This window comes from Prunus mume, linkage group LG6 (assembly GCF_029339155.1).
Source record: "Prunus mume cultivar Tortuosa linkage group LG6, ASM2933915v1, whole genome shotgun sequence".
Lineage (NCBI taxonomy): Eukaryota > Viridiplantae > Streptophyta > Magnoliopsida > Rosales > Rosaceae > Prunus > Prunus mume.
In genome coordinates, this window is record NC_142703.1 from 13,707,975 (window position 1) to 13,732,910 (window position 24,936).

Genomic DNA, 24,936 nt, shown 5'->3' on the forward strand with positions numbered 1-24,936 from the left:
TTATACGTAGTGCATAAAAATATAAAATCATTTCATATTAAATAAGTAATTAAATAGCCTCGGGTATGGGTGTGTATCGTTTCGAAACCAATGTAATTTAGCCAATTTGCATTTGATTCAATATATATTGAATTATGATTTTTTTTTCAATCCAATCCGATCGGACAAGAGGTTTAAATCCAATATCCGATCCAATTGATATTAGATTAGATGATCGGTTTTCATAATTAAAAAACATAATAATGAAATATGAAATATTTATCGTTATGTCTAAAATCTAATTAAACATTTTAATATATGTGTCAATATGAAATATAAATGAAATGCTAGAGAAAATTGTTTTGATTCTATAATATATTAAACATAACTCCATCAAATGATTTAAAATGTCCATAACTTTCTCAATTTCAAATAAAATAAGCTCGAAACTAACTAGATTGGATTGGATTCTCAAAAGCAAATTCACCATATAATGATCCAATCATGTCTGTTTTGGAAATTAGAGATCCAATCCAAATTTTCAAATTACCAAAATCAATTAAAATTGGATTAGACCGATCAATTTGGGCATATTGGATTGAATCTCGCACACCCCAGGTCTCTTGGGCTGCATGGACTGCTATATAGTCTGTTTTTCTTGATCTGATCTGGGTTGCCAGATCACTAAATGTCACAAAAATAAGATTCTACGCCTCCTCCATCTCATCCCAATCCCACCTGGGCTACAACTTACAGGCCTAGTTCATATACAATTGAGACATGTTGGTTTATAAGAAACAAAATTTTATTGACACCACAGAAAAAAAAAGGAGTATCCAAAGGATAATACAGCAAAGACAAACCAACCCAAAGACAAAAATAAATCCTTGAAAGCAAGGCTGTCTTGTATTGTACGAGCAAAGAGATGGGCAAGGGCTGTGAGCCTGTGACAGAATTTAGCATAAGAGTGCTACCGAGAAATAACAATTGGATTTTTTTCTTCCTAAACAGTTGAAGGAGCCGAGGAGTCTTTTGGATGTTTAAGGTTGACAACACCATCATTATTAGCAAGATTCCGCAGCTTCCTTACAAACACCACCCACTTTGGCGATGTCCACACCAGGTTGTGGCTCCAAAATCTTCATTTGGAGCTCCGGTGGAAGGCGCATGAGGCTCCGTGGGGCAGGCAAACCGGCCTTTGCGCAAAGATCAATCAGCAATGGCAACGTGATCCCATCCTTCACAATCTTCCAAAACTCAAAAACCTTTCTGAGACTAACCCATCTCTCTCATTCACATTTCTGTTTTCCCAAACAGCTCTGAAATTTCAACACAACCCCATCAACCCCATTACCATTATTGCCAGGATTTTGAGCTTCTTCTGCTCTCTTTTCCTCTCCTTGTCAAATTAAAGCTCTTTTGGGGCTTTAAGATTGAAGGGCTGTGACATAAGTTGAGACTTATAAGGGTGTTGGCAAGAAAAAAAAAACATGGTTGCTAAAACAGTTAGAGTTGAAATTTTTTGCCAACTAATGTTTGAGGTACAAGTGTTGGAGACTAGGACGAATAGATCACTCCATGAATTTAAAGTACAATATTGTTCTATTTGAAGAACAGCTCTCTTCCTCTATCACACAATTTCTTAATTATTTTTTTATTTAGAGAAGACAATGACAAAAACTAGACTCTCAAGATGGGACTATTGATATGTCATCAATGATGTATCGATGTATATGAACAATGTGGTCTTTAATTGAAGAGAGAGAAATTCTGCCATCAGTAAGGCGATAAATCGTCACTTTTGCAGCACAATTACTAGGATGAAAAGAAATATTGATAAATTGACAACAGCTTGTTGACAAGATTTGGCATACAAATATTATTGGAACCACACATAGTGCTTAAAGCTGTTTTTACTTGTGTCGGCTTTTCTAACACATAGCTATCATCACTGAATCAGCTTTGAAATGAACTCATCAATGTTTTTGTCTGAACTTCCACCTTCATCCACTGCCTTTCTAGCCAACTTTTTCCATTTGAGGGCGTTGATTTTCATTTCTTTCCCTCTCTCTCCCTCCATTATTTCACTTATACAATGTTCCACTACTTCTTGTCTCACCTTCCCCTTCTCATCAGATGGAGCTGTGATCCCTATTTTCCACACATCCATAATGAACTTGGCATTGGTTCTTTGGTCAGTCCATTGTGGCATTGCCAACATTGGAACCCCCAAACTCAAAGCCTCCAAAGTTGAGTTCCAACCACAATGTGTAACGAAGCATCCAACAGCCTCATGAACCAAAACCTCCATTTGGGAGCACCATGAGACCACCAAACCCTTCTCCGATGTCTCCTCGATGAACCCTTTTGGCACCTTAGCTGCTTCTGATGCTCTAACCACCCACAAGAAGTTACTTTTGCTCCTCCTCAAACCCCGAGCCAGCTCCTCCATTTGCTCATCGTCAAGTTTCGCTGCGCTGCCAAATGATACATAAGCAACAGACCCTTTTGGCCTTTCGTTTAACCATTTGATGCAGGCATCATTGTCTGATTTAAAGAGGTTGACACCGTATTCTTTGTCATCTTCAAGTCGCTCATCTAAGTATTTGGATGGTATAGTTGGTCCAACGGTCCTCAGTGGCCAAAACTTAGCCAGCCAATCCACCACCTAAGCAAAGAATTAATGCCAATTAGTTTCATTGAAGCTTATTAAAATTAATCATATATCAAAGTTGAGAAGAAAAAAAAAAAAAAACTTCCTTATGTACTCACTTGTTCTTCCAACTCATAAAATGTGTTGCAGAGGACCCAATCAGCTTTGTCAACATTGGAGAACTGACCCACAACCACTCTGTAAAAAGCTGGGCAATACTCCAAGTCGTATACAAACGATGGCAAGTCCAGAGGGTCAAGTGGTGGCAACCCGGGGAGGGAAATCAGAGACTGATCATCAGCAAGAGGAACTTTCAAAAGTCCTTTGTGGACATGGTAGTAGATGTTGCTAACAGCACAAGACTGGGTGAAGAAAGTAGCCCCGGCAATTCCAAACTTCCTGGCAACATCCAGAGGCCAAGGCATGAACGCATCATAAACAACACAATCAACTGGAGGCCCTGAGCTTGAAAGCTTCTCAAGGAGCTCAGCCAAAGTTTTTGACCCTTCTTTCCAAAAGCTCTCCAAATAGGCATCTATGCTTGTTTCTCCTCTCCCGGCTTCATCATAGCCATCGGAGATGGTCTCCAGATCCAGCGCTATGCAGCTCGATGCTGACCCGTACATAGTCTTGTGGATATAGCGGGTAGTGACAAGTGTGACTTTAACTCCTTTGTGAGATAAAAGCTTGGCAAATTGGAGCATAGGATTAATATGGCCTTGGCTCGGATAGGGTAAGACCAAGCAGTGACCTTTGTAGGCTCTCTGACCTCTTTCCATTTCTCTGTTTACACTAAAATGACAAGGTAATTTGTGGAATTTGTGTGTTTGGGAAAAGTTGTAGAAGCAAAATATATACAAGAGGGGAAGGTGAAGTGCACAAACTTTCCACGAAACTGCAGCTGTTGAATCCTTGTCAACCAAGTCATATTTAAAACCTTATCAACCAAGTCATATTTGCACATGGTCTGATGTGAAGTTGTGAACCGAGACATTTCCTTACGTCTCTTTGTTGCATAGGTCCAAAAAATGAATGAGTTTTAAAAACTTCTTCAAATAAAGCAAAAGGAAAAGTATGGTTCGTATGTGATATAAGATGGAAAAGGAAAGATGAGAAATTATTGTATAATCATCCTTTTGATCTCAACTCTTGAGTTCTTCTTACAAGTAGTGCATAAAAATATAGAATCATTTCAAATAAAATAAGTCCCTGGTTGACCTGGGCTACATAGTCTCTATTTTACTTGATCTGAGCTGGTTGCCAGATCCCCAAATGTTTTTACTTAGTTTTTTTATTTTCCTTTTTTGGGGGGTCTAGCCCCCAGTTCACAAAAATTGAAAAAAAAAGTATGGAGTCGCATGAAGGGTAGAAAAGTTGTGGCACCTCAATTTGCTTAAATTATACATATAATTGCAGTTGCTCTCAATAGTCTTTAAGGGCTGTGAGCCTGTGACAGAATTTGGGATAAGAGTGCAACCACCCTAAACAATTCGATTTGTAGAAGTTTTCCAATTAAGGTTTGAATCTACAGGGGAGGAGACGAACGATCTTTTGGATGTTTAAGGTTGTTAACGTGCCGATACTCGAGCAAAGTTGAAGTACTCTTGCACTGAACACAATGCGAACGGACAAGAGTAACATATTGTGGTATTAGAAGTTCAGGGAAATGTCTACTTTGCAACTAATTTGATATGAGAAGTTGTAAACCAATCAATCGATGACCATGACAGCCGAACGGTAGAAACAAACACAGTTGACAACACCATCTTTCTGATCTGCATTATTTTATTTAAACTCCCCAGCCAATTGAACTAAACAACAAGCAGCATGTGTATCGAATTAACCCAAACTCTTCATATATGAAAACCATGCCATCTTGGCGCACCAACAGATATTAGTAAGAAACTTAAACAATAAAGCAGTAGAGCAGCTTATATGCACATCAAGAATAGACAGACTCACACCAAAACTACGAAATCAACTTTAAATTATCTCCAAAAGCCAAAAGGCCATAAACACAAGTAACAACAATATACACATAAACAGAAACAAAAACCAGCTATGACTGATGATGATTTAGTCTTTAATTCTAGCTGGATATCCACCAAGATGCTTATTATGTATACTATGCATACGAAACATGAACCTGCAGCTTCAGTTCCAAGGCATCATACTAGCCAAGGAACCCTTCCAGATTGCAATTTGGTGAGAAATTACGGCGTGCTGGAAACCGACGGGGTGGTTGTAGAATAGGGTGTGGTTGTCCAGTAGGATTAAGGGCACCAAAGACCGGAAAGCGGTCATAATCTCCACCAATTATACCAGTAACTGGAGGTACAAACAATGGGTTAGGGTCCCTCCTGATACGGTTGAAATAAGGCCTCTCATATGATCTCCAATGCCCTACTGCCTTCCTTTGTTGCTCCGCAATCTCCCAATTTCTAGCAAACTTATGCTTCCAGTTAATCATTGTTCCTTCTCCTCCAGTACCACTACCAAACTCCTCAGCATACTTCTTCTTCCACAACTCATCATTATTAGCAAGATTTCGCAGCTCCTTACAAACACCACCCACTTTGGCAATGTCCACACCAGATAGTGGCTCCAAAATCTTCATTTTGAGCTCCGGTGGAAGGCGCATCAGGCTCGGTGGGGTGGGCAAACCGGCCTTTGCGCAAAGATCAATCAGCAATGGCAATGTGATCCCATCCTTCACAATCTTCCAAAACTCAAAAACCTCTCTTTCTGAGACTAACCCATCTCTCTCATTCACATTTCTGTTTTCCCAAACAGATTCAATGATGGGGCCAAATCTGCGTTCGTCCAAACATACCCGATAAGGCCCAGCACCACCACTGGCCAAAGACCCATAAACATTAACAAAACGCCCCAAGCTCTGAAATTTCAACATAACCCCTTCAACCCCATTACCATTATTGCCACGATTTTTCAGAATCTCAGGCAAAGTATAGGAAATCGACATCGTGATAGCTGTCCTAGGCCATTCATCAGCGAGATGAAACCGATTGGAACCCATACCCGAAACGGAATCGAACCCGACGAAACTGGACTCCAAGACCGCAGCATGAACAGCAATCACCAATAGCTTGTGATTGCTACGGTCTTCTCCCAACTCCTCCCTCAGTACCCTCTTCAAGAAAAAGGGCACCGAGTACTTTTTCAACCCTATCCCATCAGACCCATCATCAATTTCCATGCTTTCAGGACCAGAAGCCACTAGGGTTTCCGAATTCGAAACCAGAGACCTCTGTTCTTCAGCAATCAAATCACCCGCGGCAGACCCTTCGCCAATTAGGGTTTCAGGGTTTTGGAAATTTGAACCTTGAGGCACACCAGTGGTGAGGTTTTGGTTATGGGATTGTACGGACGAATGTGATATTGAATGCGGAGGTGGAGCTAGGGTTTGGGAGGAGGGGTCGACGGTGTAGAAGATAAGATCACCGGAGGTGAGGCCGAGGGAGTGAAGCGAGTCGTCAGGAGAGGACGCGTGGAGCTCGTCGCGTCGGTTGAGGGAGAGGCGTAGAGAGGAAGGAGACGCTGAGATCAATTGGGAGATGGTTAGCTTGAGCTGGTGGAGAGAGCAGAGATTGGGGACCTCGACTCGGAGGGTCTCTTTGGTTTCTATGGATCTCACTCTCAGTTTCATGGCTGCTTTTGCTTTTGTTGAGAGAATTCTCTGTCTACTTTGCGAAATTGGAAGCTTTGAGTCGGCGTGGGAAGAAAGAAGAATGAATTTTGGCACGGACACAGACTATTTTTTATTTCTAGTTTCTTTATAAATGTTATCTAAAACTTGTGTAACAAACAGACTTTAACTCGCGCGACAAACACTTAACAATCCATATATATAAAGCAGAAAATGCTTTTGGTTAATTTAAATATTAAGAATTGAAATTATTAATTAAATGAAATAATATAATAAATTCATATTTTTTAATATTAACAAAATAAAAATAAAAATAAAAATAAAATAAGATAATAAGTTCTATTTTTATAAAATATAACTACTCATGTTATCTTTAAAAAAAAAAAACAATTAGCACATAAGTATGTACTAAGGGGCTAATATATATTAAATATGAGTGTTTTTTATATTGTCACGTAGAAAGTTCTCCTTATCTTTCAAATAAAAATAAATGAAACAAACAAAAACAAAATTGACCAATGACATACATAATAATTGTGAATGATTCTTTGGTGTATGAGTATGACATTGTATAACCTGTGGCATGTGTCACAACTGAAATTGGTATGTAGCATGGTCTCATCTATAACATACAAGACAAGTGTAATAGATGGTGTGTGATATAGTAGAATTTACGACATGTAGTTTGACTGTGAATTACTATCTTTCTATTTTCAAAGCCTCGTATCATTATTAAAATTGATATATTTGCATGAAGTTTAAGGAAAAAAAAAAGTCACGAACAAACTCATCCAGAACCAACTGCTTCCACAACTCCTCATCGTCAACAAGCTCTCTCGACTCCTTACACACACAACCCACCTTGGCAATATCCTCAGCGGGGAGCACCGAAGGAAACTGCATAAAGCTCGCCGGAGCCGGCAAGCCGACCTTTGCGCAGAGATCGAACGACAATGGCAACACAATCTCATCCTTCACAACATTCCAAAACGACATCACTTCTCTTCAGCGACAAGCCCATGTCTGTCGTTCACCAGTTGTTGGATCATTGGCCCAAACCTCTTCCCATCCAAATGGGCCGAGCAAGGACCCGACCCGCCACTCGTTAAAGACCCGTAGACGTTAACGCAGGGCCCCACATTCCGGAATTGTAATGCAATGCCGTCAATCCGGTTTTGACCATTGGTCTGATTTTGAAGAATTTCGGGGAGAGTGTAGGTAAACGACATTGTGAAAGATGTCGGTGGCCATGCATCCGAGAAACGAAAGCGGTCGACCCGTATACCCTAAACTGAATTGTACTGAATAAAACCCGAGTCTAAGAGCACAGCATGCACCGCATATTATCATTAGCTTGTGATTGCTACGATCTTCCAACAAAGCCTCCCTCAAAACCCTCGTCAAGAAAAAGGGCACTGAGTACATGTTATGGATTCACGACATGTATTGATTGGTGTGCGACATGATAGAATTTACGACATGTATTCCAAAACGCTAAACCCTCAACCTCAAATGATATTGTTTTGGACATAAACACGACATTAGCGCCAAAAAAAAACACCATCAGGGTTCAAATTCATAAACGGATAGGGTAACTGAAATGAAACATTGAATATATACAATTCAAACCTAACTTGCATTATAACTTGGGAAGTATATACTGTTTCTCTTCGCATTTCACCTTATTTATCAGTCAGAAGTGAGACTGTCAAAATACAGATTACAGTTATCAGCCTATTTACAAATTACAGTTATCGGCCTATTTACAAATCACCCCTGAAATATGGTGCACTGAAGAATGAGCTGGAGAACGTCCCTCCGCTGTTGGGGAAAAGCGTGAGGAAGCAGATGAGGCCAAGAACACAACCCCAAGCAAACCTGTCATCTCCCAAGGGGGTGATTTCGTCTTTTGCAGGCATTTCGTCTCCACCCCGGAAGAAAGTTGCAAATAATCCCCATGCCAAGCAAAGGACACTTCCACTTAGGCCACCAATGCCAAGTAGAAGTGATGTGGCAAAGGATAGCAGAGTAGCAGTGCCTCTTCCAAACATGGCTTGCGCAATGCGGCCTCCTTCGAGTCTCCCACATGGCAACAAGTTCAGAGAAGTCACCACCATGCCTGCCAAGAAATCTAGTCAATACCTTGTATACAGATTAGATACTAATATTTAAGCACATACAGGATTTCTGCACAAAGTAATCATATCAACCTCTTTTTCCCTCAAAAACCAAATGTTCAATTATTTCACAGTTGTTCGGCGGAAATAATTGAGGTTAAAACGCTAAAAGAGCATGCAAATTGTACAAAACAATTCTTTTATACCCCATACCTCCACTTTTGCAGCCAACTCACAGTCGGTTGTTTGGGGAGAAGGATGACAGTAAAAACTGTAAATGGATTAAGAAGGCTGAGGAACTCACCTAGAAGTCCAGCAAAAGCAAGGGGATCAACAGGAACTCCAACACCTTCAACTGCATAGGGCAGCACATTTCCAAGGTCATCCGTATAAGGACCAATAACAAATTGGACAAAGGAAAGCAAGGGATTGTTATAGAAGAACTGAGGCCTTATATACCTGCCAACAAAAAAAGGAATGATTGTTAAAACCAAATATTAAGTGTGGTATGACAAAGTTTAAAACAGTGATGCTAGAGTTTTGTTGAAGAAATATTGCAATATACTGCTGAAACTATATTTAAAGTGAGAAATACCACCATTGGTATGCACAAAGAATGATTGAGGATCTTTTCTAGGCATTTTAAAAACCAATTTTTATGCTTCGGAGAAAGGGTCTGTGAAGAAATTACAATGCATTGTCACCCCCATTAAAGCTTCCATCAGCCACAAAAGCAGAAACCGTAAGCACCAGGGACGTAAGATATGCACTAGCTGTGCGTGCAACTGGAATGTCAAAAAGAGCTTTCTTATTTGGAAGCAGTGATTCATAGTTATTCATCACTCCCAAACACCCTGTCCAATTGGATGGCACAAGAAAAGATGGACTGAGTTTGACACCATGGCGAGCTGCTGTCACTCTAGTGGCTATCTGTGTAACACAAACTTGTCAGAATGAAAAAGTGATAAGAAAATTGCATCACATACAACGTGTAAAGAAATCCGGAATACATAATCTCATAACCATCGCATCTGAACAAAGGAATGCAAAGTCTCCTCATAATAGGTATATCCAATTCTTATTTAAATAGCATCCTTTTCATGTTAGATTTACATCCTTGACAATTATGTGCCAGAGAATAATAGGAATTGCCTAGATTAATGATGGACAAGTCAAATGCATAAAAAGATACCTCAGAAACGCCCAAAATGGATATGAAACCACCAAAGAGAGGCACAACATCAGCTAGGTAGTCATCCCATGTAGCATCAGGTTTGAGGAAGAAGCCACTCATCAGAGCTATTGTTCCGAAAGTAGCAACGCACAAGGCTACTGCACTAACATAACCCAAAGGAGTGCTCAGCTTGGTTGACTCAAACTGTAGATCAATTTCTGCTTTGGGTTGCACCATACAGACCTTAAAGAATAACCGTTGTAAAAAATCAGAAACAACAACAATTTTCTATTTCTCCTCAGGGTACTCGGCAAGTAAATAACAGGGAATCCATTAAGAAAGTTACAGAATTTTAAACTCCTAAACCTCCTAGAGCACAGACCATCAAACTAAGGATTTCAATCTCAATTCAACAGGCTAAGATCAATACAGGAAACAAGTTAGCCTATAATTAATAGTCATAGAGCTGGTTTAAATACCTGTTTTCTGATGTCATTTGTGTTTTCTTCCATGAACCATAACACAACCTCCCTTCCCGCCGCGTCAGACAGTTTTTGCTCCAATTTGGGCATGACCTCTTCAATTGGTCTCCTCAAATTTCCAACAAAAATGCCCCCATCTCCAAATCTCCGAACATCAGTGGGAAAAAATGAATCAAATCCAAAACAACTTTTTAACTGCCACATGAAATAGACACAATAAGATGCAAAAGCTTGGTGCCTTTTGGCATAACTAATAAAATGCACCCTACAAAATGACTAAAGATATAAACGATACCATATAATAAATGAATAGGTAGTAAATTATACTCCACATCAAGTCATCTTCTGGCATAAACAAGTATATTTAATCACATCCAAAGGTGCTTGCTTTTTCACTTATACTACAAATAAAAAATGAATCCCAGGCAAGGTTTCTTTTCTAAAGAAAAGAACCATTCATGAAAACGTAAACAGAAAGGAGAAAATTACTTTGTTAAGATCAATTGCCTTGAAGGCTTCTTCAGCTTTCTCCAGCCTCTCCTTCTCTCTAGTCAAACTATCACGCAGAATTTTATTAAAGAGCCCTACAAGTGGGTTACCACTACTTTCCCTATCAAGATCCTTGAGCTTCCTATCTGCCCTCTTCTTCTCCAACTTTATTGCAGCTTCGATAGAGGGATTTCCCATGAACTTCTTGAACTCCTCATCTGTCTTCCAATCCATTTCTTGCTGTCTCTCCTTCTCCTCAGACTCAGAGCCACTCTCCTTACCCGTTTCAACTTCTTCCGCTGGCAATTTACTCTGCTGGGTATCACTGTCATCACTTGGCTTCTCAGTAATTACAACAGCCGAAGAAGATGAAGAACTGGGTTCGTTTTCTTGATCATTTTTCATGGAAAATGAAAGACGACGTCTTTTTGAAGTGGGATTGGAAGACGGAGATAAAGAGAAGTACTGGGTCTTTTTACCAAATGGGATTTTGGTGAAAGATGAGACAACGGCTCTACTGTTGTTGGTCTTGGGAGGCCATGAAGAAACGGTGTAACGTGAAGCAACAGAAACAGAAGCCATTGGAGAGCTTGGAGAATAGAGTGAGAGATGTGAAAGGCCATCGTGTGGTGGCTGGACATAAAAAGAGCGCTGGAAACAGAGAGAAGCCGGTCTAGAAAGTTGGAGAAGCTAGGAGGGGGTTCCTTCAGGACACCCGTCATGGGTGCTGAAGATTGTGACAAAAGGATGAGACCCCGTGAAAGCTCAGTGGGGACGTGGAGCTCCAATCGGCTTGTGGTTTTGGATTTTGATTGGAATATACAGATTAAGGGTGATCAGTGCAACCAATTAGCGTTTGTGTGGGTTTTGGTGCTCTGTTTTTCGGAATTTTAAGGAGGTTTGAATCTGAAATTTATATTTTACTGATCCGATCACATGCCACTTCAGTTACGAAATGGGGACATCCTTTAGATTACGTGATTCAACTTTAAACTTTTTAAGTTTAATCAAGAATTTCAACTTTAATTACCAATTATCTCTTGGTCCAGCAGTAATTTTCATTCTCATTTTAAAAGGGGTCTTAAGTTCAAAACCCCAACAAATAAGAAAAAAATCAACTTTTATTGTATTAAAAAATAATTTCAAATTTAATTAGAACCCTATCCGGTCTTTGCATTCAACTCAAATTCCTTGAAGTTGCACACGAAACCCCTTCTACATTTAATTAAATCATAGATAAGCTTGTTTTAAAATTCAAGTTGTTCATTTGACAATATTGCATCCAACACATTGTTGTTTAGCTAATGAAAATTTTCCTTAAAATATTTACTTTTAAGAGAAAGGAGTAACGATACATCGAGGTTAAAGAAAGTAAGGAAATGAGGAGGATATCGATCAAACTCGAGTACAGGGAAACATGCACACTACATTAGTCAACGCGCCTAACCAACATATGCAGAATATTCTTTTGATATACATCAAGATACAATTCACCTTATCATTTGAATTCTCCAAAAGGGAAAAAAAATTCACAATAATACCTGTATTTACCATATCTTTCTTTTAGGTTGTATGTGAATTACCAAATTATTTTGACTACATATGGTAAAACATGATTTCATACCCTCTTCATGGTCGGCAAACCCAACGGTCGTCTACTAGAGTGATAAGTCTTGTTAAGTATACGACACACTTTGTTCATGTCCTTAAAAAACAAATAAAAGGTCCTATTAAAAAGGGTTTAATTAAAATTTAACGACGATATAAACCGCCCCGGTGTAATTAAAGCTTCGAAATTCAGCCCAAAACAAAAAAATAAACAGCGAAATCAAATTGAAGGCTTCAAGTTCTCACGTGTTTCACCGTCACAGCTTCTTCACTCAGCTGGTACGATTTTTCTCTCATTTTCATCTTAATTCTTAGTATCCTTTTCACTATCACGCGAAAATTTCAATACTATGTCCAAAGAATCAAACTTTTAATGCAGTTTCCAATATATATATTGTATGCATCTTCAACTTCAATTGTCCTCAGTGTGGTATGCAATTAATTAGGTCAGCTTTTGCTTCAATTGAGATTCTTAAATATGAAATTAGGGCTTTAAATTTGATTTGGTTGACATTCTGGGTTAGTTTGGGATTGGGTGGTGGCACCGTCACTGCCTACATTTTGGCTTATGAAAAATATCGTGTATATATATATATATATATATATATATATTTTCTGTGAATTTAAACCTGTCTGTTTGGGCTAGTTTTTCATATCAGTTTATATAAAGCTGTAGAAATAGTAATTGTCAGTAGTTCTATAATTTCTAAACAGAAACCTGAAAACATGAAATGGTTTACATAATTTTGACTACTTAGAATGAATTATTTAATTTTTTGGGTTACTCTGTTTTCTGTTTTGGTTGCAGATTTCATCCCTTCAATCTTGGTTGCAGATCACTCCTTTGTTTAATGCCTTTTAAATTTTGGTTGCGCATATGAACCGTCATAGAAGACTTTGAGCAATCAAATTATAAGTTGGTGCTGCCTCACCTTACCCTTCCTTTTCTTGTCTCATCTTTTCCTTGCATTGCCGCTTGAGTTGTCTTAATACCTCTCCTTTGCTGTGCTTGTTTTATGAACATGTTTCTAAATCTGCAACTCTCCATGCCATAAACATTTAGGTTCTATTTGCTTCGTAGGCTAGATTAGATCATATATTATCGTGTGTTTGTTGATGGAATCTATTTTTCCATTAAATGGAATTTTGATGTTACACTACTTGATTACAAAAGCTTCCATCCTAACATGCTTTCTTGGATCTGTAAGATGCTAATGATGGTTGTTGACTTTGCAGTTGTTTTCAGAGGCATATCTTGCTGAAATGGCCAATAACCCTCAGTTTTCAGGTCTACAGGTAATGTGTAAAGAAAACTGTATTTATATGTTTGTATCTTGTAGATCACTTATATTTAGAGATTTTTTTTAGTTTTTCTATTTGCTCTATACATGTTTTGCTTTAATCTTATTTTTCTCATCAATTTGGTCTGAAGGGGTACCTTTCTGGAGTCTTTTAGGCTATTACTTTTTATCTGCATTCCAAATAGATTAAGGAACTCATGGCGTCTTTGCTTCATGCATCAAGGCTTGTCTTATATCTTCATAGGTTCTCATCCAGTGACCTGAAGCTGGGTTTGGTAATTTAAGTTGACTTTTTTATTTTTTTATCTTTAAATTATTTAATACTTTCCTTTTTGTTCTTTCTGTTTCTGGTTTTATAAGCGGTGAACTTTGTGGTATAAATAATTGACTAAGTTCATTATTTCTAATGTATTTAATATTTTGGTTTCCCTCCTTGCTTATTACCTTTTAGATGTTAGGGCTGTTCATTTTTCGGTTACCTTTCTATTTTCCAGCAACATGCAAGACCATTTGCACTTGAAAAAGGTGATGAGGCAGTGTTTTCCTTTCTTATGGATCCATACCATCCATTATTTTAATGGTTATACTTTCTCATGTATTTGACTTTTCCCTTCAAAAATATTTTACCTTTCAAAAGTATGAAAGCTTCTGATTCCATAAAAAAATTTAAAAATAGATGCTGGCCAATTATATTCTTACGCTTTGCTAATTATCTTCTCCTTTTTCTTTTTGTTGGATAGCCTCTTCGGCCTCCTATGGTTGGTTCTGTTGATCCTCCTCGAAGTTTGCCGCCCATGTCTTTTCAAGTAACACATTCCTTCTTAATGAATTTGTTTGTCACCTGTATATTTTCAATGACATCTAAAAACAGTCCCCTTCCAATTTAATTTTATGCTGCAGTTCCGGCCAGTAGTTCCAGCACCACATTCGCAGGAGTTCATTTCTGTGGCTTCTCAAAATTTTCAGCATGTTGGTAGGGGTGTTCCGTTGATGAATGTTAGATTGCCTCCTCCAACTCACCAACCCCAGTTTTCGCAACCAATGCAGCAGTTACCTCCAAGATCTGGTCAGGCAGGTCATGGTATGCTGCCATCACAGGCCATTCCATTGCCAGTTAGTCAGCCCAACAGGAACTTTGCATCTGAATTGCCCCTACCTCAGCCTAATTCACAAGGTCCAAATAACACCATGCCTAACTTAGGTGGCCCACGAACACCTCTCTCTTCATCATATACTGTAAGTCTTAGGAGTGCTGTTGGTTGACTTTTTATTTTACTTTAGGCCTTGAATTCATAAGTCTCACTTATGCAGTTTGCACCTTCTTCTTATGGTCAAATGCCAAGAAGTTTTAATGACTCCACCCAGTATCAGTCTATATCTCAATTGCATGCACCTAATGTTTCATCAGAGGGACAAGTTACACCTCTGCAGCACACCGGCGAACGGCCTGCTGTAACCTCTTCCAGTGCTCCAGTAAGAAGCCTCTTTTTTAAGCTTTGAGCCTATTTTCATGCTCCTCAGCTGTCTATGCCGATTTCTTGGTAGCATTCATTATCCCTTAAAATTTCAGGAAACAGGTGTACGGCCTAACCCTGCTGGAGGGACCGTGGCAGAATGGAGAGAGCATACATCTGCTGAAGGAAGAAGGTGGTGATTCTTACTATTCCACCTAATTGTTTCTTAAGCTTCAGTTTGTTAGAATGTCGTACTTTAGTAGTTTTTATGGCTGATAACCTGTGCTAATCGAATATTGTTCTTTGCTGTATGAACTATTCAGATTTTATTACAACAGGAGGACAGGATTATCTACTTGGGAGAAGCCTTTTGAATTGATGACACCACTGGAGGTTAGTCATGCATGTAACTTACTTGTCCTGGTGCCCCTTTGTTAGTGATCATTTAACAGTTTTCATTTCCATGGAGTTGTGAGCTTGTCTGTGTTTCCTGGTTGGTGGTGTTCTGATTGGGTTTGATTTATCAAGTTCCTTGTTGTTCAAATGTCCGCTCTTTTTGTATCTTGTTACACCGCATTCAAATCTTATGCAAGTCTGGTGAAATTTGGTCCATTAGCTCATGACAGGAGTTTCTCTCAGGCAGACAACCACTAATTTGTAACATTCATTGCAAGGTTACCACTATCCAGTAGCCTGGTTGGACCATTAGTTATAGCTTTTCTGTGTACATTGAGATAAGTCACAAGTCATTTTTATACAACTTTTTTTGGGGTGTTATTGGCTCAATTATGGTGCTAAGTTTGAAATAAGGAAAGAGTTACCTTTTGTATTGGAAACATTGTTTATTTGTGTTGGTAACTGGAAAATCCTACATCTTTTGCTTGAAGAATCTTTAGTATGTACAGGATGCTTTTTTCTTCAAATTAATTGACAATATTTAGAATGTTAGGTTATTGACACATAATTAGTAAATTCGTTAAAATACACAAAATGAATCTCTCAACAATCATTATCTCATAACTTTCAATGAGTTCATGGTAATTGGCTTACCTAAGTTTATATATTCGATATACATGTTATGGAAATGCACTGAGATGTTTACTTCTTGTCATACTGCTAATATTATTCTTAATCATTTAACGTTTGATCCACTTCGAAGGTATTCTCTTTTGGTAAGACTTCCAAGGTATTACGAGATTTGTTTTCTGTTGTTTTCTATTTGCATCAATCCTAGAAATAGTGTTAATTGTGTTTCAATTCGTTTAAGAGTTTTTTCATTTTTGTTTTTTTGTTTGTTTTCTCTTTGTTCATTTAAGCATTGTGTGATTTCCATAGCTTTAAAGATGCTTACAGGTACATGGCGTGCCAATCTATTGAGAGGTAGGATATGCTGTGGGTCTTTGCTGCTTGCTCTACGTACTATATAGCTTGAATGTTAGTAAATCCTGTCATTTGTTTTACTTGATTTTACGATAACATTTGGGTGAAATTGTATGTTTAATTCTTTAGTGCATACTATTTGAGACTTTTGCATTTACACTGCTATAAGGAACTCGACAAAATGACCTCGTAACTTACATCAGAAACATCTTTCTTCTATACATACATGCATTGTGTTTTCAGTTTTAAATTTCTGGCTTTGATAGGTACCTCATCTCTTTATAATCGATTAAAACTTGTCTAATTTTAGGGCAGAAATTGAGAGTTTTAAAATTTTACTTTATTGTAGCTTGAAGGGTTTTGCCTCATATCGTTTGGGGTTCATCTTTCAAGGCTTGCGCGTAATCTTTAGTGTCGTAGAGGACAAGAAAGTTGCAGCGCTTGATTCTTTGAATAGTTTTAGCAGCTATTATTATTGGGATTCCCAGTTAGAAGGGCCTTCGTGTAAGTTGCACGGTGGTTTAGTTTTTGTAAAGTTGCATTAGGTGAGGGTTCTAGGGGCAAGGGAGGGAATTATGGTTATTATTAGGAAGTTTTAGGTGAAATTCTTCCATTGATCTTAAGCAATTTTTTCTGCGTGCCTTTATGCTAGGGTGGGTGACTAGAACTATGTTAGAATTAAGATCATATGATTTTCGAATTTCATCTTCTCCAGTGGCTCTTTCCCCAGACATGTGCTGCCTCTGTGTGTGTGTGTGTGTGAGAGAGAGAGAGAGAGAGAGAGAGAGAGAGAGAGAGAGAGAGAGTTCACCAAAGCAATTCATTGTGCTGGATAGGAATAAAATCGATTGTGCCAAAATTGTTGTTAGGCAGGTGCTGTAGTGATATTAATGTTCTAATTTTCTGCCAGAACTTTGGTTTGTAATACTTGTCAATGTTAGCTTTACTTTTATGTTCGACAATTCTTATTGTTCGATTTGTGCTTCTGGAGCTGGACTAAAATGTCACAGTTTTACTTTTCAACCTACAACTAGCTCCACTTTTCTCTATTAATCTAATTTGGGAAAAAGTATTGCTTAAGATAGAAATTCAACTTATTTAATTTCTTCACTGGGACAGAGGGCAGATGCATCAACTAACTGGAAGGAATTCACCAGTCCTGATGGAAGAAAGTGAGTAATTGATATTGGTTCTGTAAATATAGTCATCAATGCAAGTTTACAATTTTAAACTCGTTGGTACTTGTTTGCTTCATCCTATATGTAAATGCTACAGGTATTACTACAACAAAGTCACAAAAGAATCAAGATGGATTATGCCTGAGGAACTGAAGGTTTTTCACTGTTCCAACCCGTTTGCACCACCCATCTATGCCTCAAGTTTTTATAATCTTTCCCATTTTTATAATTTTCTTATTATTCATCTTTGCAAATATTTCTTCAAGTTGGCTCGAGAGCTTGTAGAAAAGGCGCCTGTGAAGGAAATGCAACAAGAAATGCTTGTAAATCATCATGCTACAGTCACCGTTTCCCCCCCTGTAGCTGAAGCTGATACGCTAGTCAATGCTGCCCAAGTAGCATCAAGTCCTGTTTCTGTGGCACCTGTTATTGCCACTGGTGATGGTGATGTTCAAACTGCTGCAGCATCAAGATCATCTACCTCACCTGTTGTGGCTTCTCCTGTAATAGAAAATCCCAATGGAGTTCACACACCTGTTGTTGTACCATCTTCTGCTGTGTCAAGTGCTGAAGCTGCTGTTACAATCAACGATACTGTTGCAGAACCAATGTACTGTCATTTAACTGGTTTTAGGTGCTTTCATTTGCAATTGCAGCTGGTATGTTTGGTATGTATTTTGAAAATCTGAAATTTGTTGAGCTCATTTTGTAGGGAAAGTTCGAACAATTTATCAGCTCAGGATTTTGTTAGTTCTGCTGATGGAGTTCCAGTACAGGAGAATGAGGTATTTTTTAGGTTTCTTCTGTAGTTGTGGTATTGAATTCTTGACGTGCTTTTCTTGAAACTTGATATAGCGAGGCCTTGCAGGAAGCTACGGATGACGTAACAGGAAAGAAAATTAATGATATTGCATCAGAAGAAAAACCAGTTGATCGGGAACCCATAAGTTATGAAAATAAATTGGTACAACCTAAAATTCTTACTTCAAGACATTGCGTATCTTTCGTTGTTAATTTCTCAAATTTCAACACATTGCAGTCTCTTTCATTGTTACTGTCCTGGCACACCCTTTATTATTTTAACTTATGTTTTCTTTTTTAGGAGGCTAAAGATGCATTTAAAGCACTCCTGGAGTCTACCAATATTGGTTCTGATTGGACTTGGGATCGGGTAATTTAATTATGTTATGTCATATAACTTCTCTGTTTTTATTTATTTGTTTTATATGGGAAAGTACCTGATATAACACTGAATATTACCAGGCCATGAGGGTGATAATTAATGACAAAAGATATGGTGCTCTGAAAACACTTGGAGAGCGGAAGCAAGCTTTTAATGAGGCAAGTCTTTACTTTGTTGTGCGAATAAAAGAAATTATAGCATATACCAAATAATGGTTTCATGAGAGTGGGATTCTGAGAGGGAGATGTGGTGTTGTCTTAATCTTCATCAATTTGGCATGAAATAGCCCACTCTCAAACATTGGATCCATGCATTTGGTCTTTGACAGACTGATGTTACCATTAAATCATGACTACTGCCGTCTGGTATTCTTAATATCACAGTTAGAGTATATAATTTGTGTTTTTGAAAGCTGAAAATTTTCTAGCAATTTGATACACTTATATCGTTGTGGTTTCTTCTGATGATGATATTAATATGCCTATAAATAACCACTAAAATCGAGATTATGTTTCAGTTCTTGGTACAAAGGAAAAAACAAGAGGCTGAGGAAAGACGTATCAAACAGAAAAAGGCACGGGAAGAATTCAAAAAAATGTTGGAAGTAAGTTATGTACTCCTTGAAAGATTCTTCTTTCTCTGAATAGAAATTTCCTCGTTTCCTTTTCTTATTTATGTCATGAAATCCTTGCAGGAATGCTCAGAGTTAACATCGTCCACAAGATGGGGGTTTGTTTTTCCTTATATCAATATTTGATATTCTGTTTATAATATATGCAATGGTTGGTTAATGCGGATGGTTAAATTATCGTACAGAAAAGTAGAGAGCATATTTGAACACGATGAACGCTTCAGAGCTGTTGAACGAGATAGAGATCGCAGGGATATGTTTGAAAACTATGTAGAGGAACTCCAAAAGAAAGTAAATTTCTGATATCTTGACATTCTCCTCCGTTTGTAACATTTCCGTGCATGTTGCAGATTTTAACACCCCTTAGTTACAAAAATGTACATTGATTTGAGCAACTTTAAGCTGGGATTTTACTGAGGAATCCTTTCCTGATCTAACTATTGAACCTGAGTTGACCTCCATAACCTTATATTTGAGTCGACCCACATGACTTTCTGTCCATTTGTGGGTGTTCTCAGTGTGCATATGAAGTCGGATCTATTGAGTTTTGCTCATTTTAAAGCTTGATTTTTAATGGCTATTCTTAGCTGACAATAAGAGCTTTACATAGACTGACCTCATAAATTAGGTGTTCCAATCTTAACCTTAACGTTTTTCTCTTTCATCCAAACTTCTTGACTATAACATCCTCATAGTGAAGGTAACAAATAACTTAGTGCAGATGTAGTTTAGATTAGCATTTGATGCCCATTATTATTTGGTACTTTGAAGATCATGGATTTCAAGTATATATGTTCTTACTGCTGTTAAACTGGATTTTGGTCAGGAACGAGCAAAGGCAATGGAGGAACGTAAGCACAATATAATGGAATACAGGCAATTCTTGGAATCTTGTGACTTCATCAAGGTTCTCTTTTAGCATGTTTCTTTTGTATTCATGGGTTTCTTTTGCCATCAAAACTTATACATCTTGGAATCACCTTCTCACTTAGGCAAGCAGCCAGTGGCGAAAAGTTCAAGATCGTTTAGAGGCTGATGAGAGATGTTCACGTCTTGAAAAAATTGATCGTTTGGAAATTTTCCAGGTAATTTCCTCATTTAGCTAGTGATACTTCAAACTGGACTTTGAAGCTTATTTTAAAATGTTGTCGCAGGAATATCTGCGGGATCTAGAGAAGGAAGAGGAGGAGCAGAGGAGGATACAGAAGGTTCTTTATTGTTCGACTCTGTTGATATAGATCTTTGTGTTTATTTTTAAACGGACATTTATTTTATCTGGGGCTTTCTTGGGGCACAGGAAGAATTGAGAAAGACAGAACGTAAAAACCGTGATGACTTCCGCAAATTGATGGAAGAGCATCTCGCTGCAGGCACTCTTACGGCTAAATCTCACTGGCGTGATTATTGCATGAAGGTTAAGAAAACTTTTTCATTTTTACTTTTAAATATTAATTTAGCTGATTCATGTTGTTCTCTAATGTAATTAACTCCCTGTTTTTCTTATTTTCTTCTGTTTTTGTGCCTTTGTCCTTTTAGGTTAAAGACCTACCTACATATCTTGCAGTTGCATCAAACACCTCTGGTTCAACTCCGAAAGATTTGTTTGAAGATGTTGTTGAGGAACTACAGAAACAAGTACTTGAACTGTACCTTGCCATTTTGTACTTCTGATTTATATTAAATAGGTCTATAACTCTATCTTTGCAGTCCAACCAAAGACCAACAATCTGTTGCCCCTTCCATATAAATTTACTGTGTTCATGTTTCCATGTTTTGGGTCCCTATGTAAAATTTGATTCTGTAATTACATTGCAATAGAATTTCCTTCTTTCTTTTCCTGTAACAATATTTTATTTAATTTATTTAATTTTTAACATAAATTTTATACATTTTATGAACGATAAATCTGCCTGTTTTCTACAGTATCATGAGGATAAAACTCGAATCAAGGATGCCGTGAAGTTGGGAAAGGTTTGATTTGTCAGACTTTTCTTGTTTCCATTTTATACTATTGTTAGATATCTAATGTGAGATTGTGTTTAGGTCATGCTTACATCAACCTGGAAGCTTGAAGACTTCAAAACTGTTATATCAAATGATATTGGCTCTCCACCCATATCAGATGCCAACTTAAAGGTACATATAGACTTCACACAAAGATGATGACATTTGCATTTCTAGAAGTCTTTAATGGACATCAGCTTTGATCTTGTGGTCATTGCTCTTAAGAATCATTTAAGTAAGCTTGATGAATTTCCTACAAATTATCTTGTGGTCCAATGATTTTGAATTTTTTTGGCATGAAAACTATGGAAACTTCCTTGGACCTGTTGCCACAATATGATTTTTAGGTAACAAGTATTTCTTTGGCAAAATTTCTAAATGGTTGCTCTTGGAAAAGCCTACACTTCAGACAATGCCTTATTTTTTCAGAAAATCCAAAGAAAGTATTGCCGAGAAGCTAGAACAAGGCTGCTAATTAACTCCATTTCCAACCTCAGATATAATTCCTTAGTCATGACTCATGATGAAGCTACTATGTGCATTCTTAGTCTAAATTGATGCCATTGTTCCAAAGTTCCAGTCTTTGCCAGTCAAGTCGCCCGGATATATGTTAGATGATGAACTGTGCAGTACTCTCTGGGATGAGGTAGTTATAACTTATAAGCATTCAAGAAGTTGCAATGAATAGGACACTAGGAAGGAAAACATCCCTTGTGCAACCATATATATTTTTTTTATATGTGATGTTTAAAGTGTTAATGAATGTAAGTGGCTTCACGAGGGAAGTTTCCACGTGGCAAGGAAAAAGGGCTGATCTGTTGATAAAATTCATTTATGGATTGGTTATTTTTATGTTTGGTTTCATCCTACACTGTAGCTTCTACAGTAAGTTCTTTGTCATTGTACTATGTGTGTGATTTTTAACTGCCTTGCAGCTAGTTTTTGATGAGTTATTGGAACGAGTGAAGGAGAAGGAGGAGAAAGAAGCTAAAAAACGTAAACGTCTTGCAGATGACTTCTCTCATCTCTTATCTTCTATCAAGGTGTAGCACACTGTGTGCCAACTTATGATATTATGATGTTCTCAGTTTCCTAATGGTTTAGCAGTAACATAATTTTTCTCTATTTTGCTTAAATTTTTGTCATCTCTCTGATTCATTATTTCTTGCAGGAGATGACTCCATCTTCTAAGTGGGAGGACTACAAATCACTTCTTGAAGGTAGTCAAGAGTGCAGGTATATTTTATTAATAACTTAAATCACCTTCGAATTATCTTTTATGTTCATAATAGTGTTATTTGTTGTTTTTCTTTTAATTTTATATAGTGACTTCTGTTCCATAGAAGCATGATTTTATGACTCCTAAAGTATCTCTGACATTCACTTTTTGTGCCTGGAGTTTAATATCTGAGAGATCTCTACTGTCTGGCTGATGTTTAGGGCAATAGTGGAGACACGTAGGCTCTTGACAAGTTGACATTATTTCTTACATTTTGGTATAAAAGAAAATTGTGGAAAATGAAGAAAACTTTAAAGGAACATAGAATTGAAATTTGAAAGTCAAGCTCAGAATAATTTATATTGTGCCGGACAAGTTTGTTTTAGGTTTCTTAGACTTTAACAAATAACATTTTTCTCTAACTGACTATTGCTTGATTATTTTGGATGCTTGTGTAGTGCTATTGGTGAAGAGAGCTTCTGCAAGGAGATATTTGATAAGCATGTAATGCAACTGAAAGAACAAGCAAAAGAGAAAGAGAGAAAACGAAAAGAGGAAAAGGTACTAATTAGTTGGATCACAATTTTGTAAATCAGTTCCTATCTCTGATATATGAGCTATTATTCTCTTTTGAATGTGGAATATAACTCCTGCAGGGTTTACATCTGGTATGCAGAGTACTTGTATGTTTCATGTTTGAATCGTTGTTAAGCTTGCATTTGGTGTTGTTTTGAGTGATTATAGTTGTACTGAATAATGAATACATATATGATTTTTACTTTTTAGGTTTTATTTTTATTTTTATATGCAAATGAACTATTTCTTGGCGACTTGGACAACTTATAACGATGTTTGTCCCGCATATCACTAGGAATTCAGAAGTATGATTATTTGCATGACTAGACACACTTTTGTTGTCTAAACCATTTTTTAGATAACTTTATGACGAGTGTTTTTATTTCTAGAAGGGTGTTCACAAGGAATCCCAAAATTGTAAATGGAGGTTGTGATTACATGATATAATAATATATGGCAAGATGCAATGTAATGATATGAGAGGATTATGTTCTCATTAATAGAACCTTTAAGAGTTTAAATATGGGTTTGCTGAGTTGATTAATGTTTATTAGCTTAAATAAGGAGTTTATATAATAGCACAGGCTACTAATGAAGGAAAGTAAATAAAGTTAAAATAAAAGAGTAATAACTTAATGCTGTATCCCATTGTATTGTTGGTTACGTATGATTATTTTGAACTGAAAGAATGATACTTGCAAACTTCAGTCACTTCTCATGTATTACTTGTCCATTAATATGAGACCTTGAATTTAACGCAATGAATTCCTATAATTTTCTACACCCTCTAGGAAAAGAAGGAAAAGGAGAGAGATGATAGAGAAAGGAGAAGGACGAAGCAGAGAAGAGAAAAGGAGGTAGAATATGAAAGAGAAAGAGAGGAACGCCTTAAGAAAGATGGTTTAGACAGTGAGACTGCTGATGTAATGGACATTCATGATTCCAAAGAGAAAAAGAGGTCTGGGAAAGACGATAATAAGAAACATAGGAAGCGCCACCATAGTGATGAAGATCATGCCAATGGAAATGAGAATGATCGGTCGAAAAGATCTCATGGATCTAGCAGTGACCACAAGAAATCAAGACGGGTATGTTGAGAATAATCGTGACCTTTCATTTGATTTATTATTTAAACACTGATATAAATTTTACCTCGTTTCCTATTGTTATTGCGTAGCAGGCACCTGGTCATGAATCAGATACCGAAAGCAGACATAGAAGACATAAAAGAGATCATCGGAATGGTTCTCGTAGAAGTGGTGATCACGATGAGCTAGAAGATGGGGAATTTGGCGATGTTGGGGAAAGTCGGTAGTTGTTTCATCCTACAAATTGCTTATGCCTGTGTTTAAACTTTTTTTAATGTTGCCAAAATATATGTTTTTCATATTACAATCTTTGAACTTCTAGTGCTATAATATATATTCAAATATATATTTTCCTTTTTGTTTACTAAGAATTAGCTGTATTATGCTGTACTGTTTCCACCTAGTTTTCCCCACTAACAGGCTTGCTTGTAGACTACTTTTCCAACCTCTCCCTAGCCTGAATGTTCTTGAGCATTTTTGTTTCTTTTGCCTGCCCTTCCATTGTTGACACTATCATGCAGACGTTGCATCTTTTTCTGCTAGAGCCTTTTGTTTCTCAGGGGGCTGAAAAGAATCACTTCCATTCTGTGGTTTTGCTCACAAATGGGAAGCTGAAGTTGGTTTGGGGGCTTCTCTTCGGCTTTCGAAGCGACGTGCTTCAGGGTAAAAAAATGTTTCTAGTGACTGATAAACATACGACGGATATTCGTATGTTTTGTAACTCATCCATTGGACTGGGGAAAAAGCTAGGAG

The 24,936-nt window shown here is 37.5% G+C and overlaps 4 protein-coding genes and 1 pseudogene across 11 annotated transcripts; 1 reads left to right on the forward strand and 4 right to left on the reverse strand.

Annotated features, from left to right (window-relative positions):
* Positions 1–1,795: 1,795 nt before the first annotated feature.
* On the reverse strand, positions 1,796–3,464 carry LOC103335043 (mogroside I-E synthase-like). Its single transcript, XM_008238035.3, has 2 exons — positions 2,752–3,464; positions 1,796–2,647 (listed from the first exon to the last, which is right to left on the reverse strand). The coding sequence occupies exons 1-2, from the start codon at positions 3,409–3,411 to the stop codon at positions 1,928–1,930; spliced, it is 1,380 nt and encodes a 459-aa protein (XP_008236257.2). The 5' UTR covers positions 3,412–3,464; the 3' UTR covers positions 1,796–1,927.
* Positions 3,465–4,602: 1,138 nt separating this feature from the next.
* On the reverse strand, positions 4,603–6,414 carry LOC103335044 (F-box protein SKIP22-like). The gene has a single exon (XM_008238036.3). It carries the CDS (start codon positions 6,297–6,299, stop codon positions 4,806–4,808), a length of 1,494 nt encoding a protein of 497 aa, XP_008236258.2. The 5' UTR covers positions 6,300–6,414; the 3' UTR covers positions 4,603–4,805.
* A 617-nt stretch (positions 6,415–7,031) lies between these two features.
* Positions 7,032–7,724, reverse strand: LOC148916148 (F-box protein SKIP22-like; annotated as a pseudogene).
* A 190-nt stretch (positions 7,725–7,914) lies between these two features.
* Positions 7,915–11,281, reverse strand: LOC103335045 (putative zinc metallopeptidase EGY3, chloroplastic). The gene is made up of 6 exons (XM_008238037.2): positions 10,562–11,281; positions 10,070–10,267; positions 9,609–9,833; positions 9,108–9,346; positions 8,721–8,875; positions 7,915–8,418 (listed from the first exon to the last, which is right to left on the reverse strand). Exons 1-6 carry the CDS (start codon positions 11,141–11,143, stop codon positions 8,063–8,065), a joined length of 1,755 nt encoding a protein of 584 aa, XP_008236259.2. The 5' UTR covers positions 11,144–11,281; the 3' UTR covers positions 7,915–8,062.
* Positions 11,282–12,308: 1,027 nt separating this feature from the next.
* On the forward strand, positions 12,309–24,554 carry LOC103335046 (pre-mRNA-processing protein 40B-like). 8 transcript variants are annotated; one of them, XM_089053991.1, is made up of 31 exons: positions 12,309–12,448; positions 12,978–13,085; positions 13,406–13,465; positions 13,922–13,995; positions 14,211–14,276; positions 14,371–14,706; positions 14,782–14,943; positions 15,041–15,117; positions 15,248–15,317; positions 17,424–17,476; positions 17,580–17,637; positions 17,749–18,092; positions 18,195–18,267; positions 18,351–18,446; positions 18,585–18,653; positions 18,746–18,823; positions 19,183–19,269; positions 19,360–19,394; positions 19,482–19,587; positions 20,123–20,203; positions 20,289–20,381; positions 20,451–20,504; positions 20,594–20,710; positions 20,833–20,931; positions 21,220–21,267; positions 21,340–21,432; positions 22,236–22,343; positions 22,472–22,536; positions 22,978–23,080; positions 23,887–24,183; positions 24,273–24,554. In XM_089053991.1, exons 4-31 carry the CDS (start codon positions 13,969–13,971, stop codon positions 24,408–24,410), a joined length of 3,033 nt encoding a protein of 1,010 aa, XP_088910117.1. In that variant the 5' UTR covers positions 12,309–12,448; positions 12,978–13,085; positions 13,406–13,465; positions 13,922–13,968; the 3' UTR covers positions 24,411–24,554. The 8 variants fall into 8 exon arrangements, 7 of the variants coding, with proteins under 7 accessions (XP_088910117.1, XP_088910119.1, XP_088910115.1 ...); XM_089053993.1 differs by lacking the exon at positions 13,922–13,995 and adding an exon at positions 21,875–21,946; XM_089053989.1 differs by lacking the exon at positions 13,922–13,995 and having other exon boundaries at positions 12,978–13,089.
* Positions 24,555–24,936: the final 382 nt, after the last annotated feature.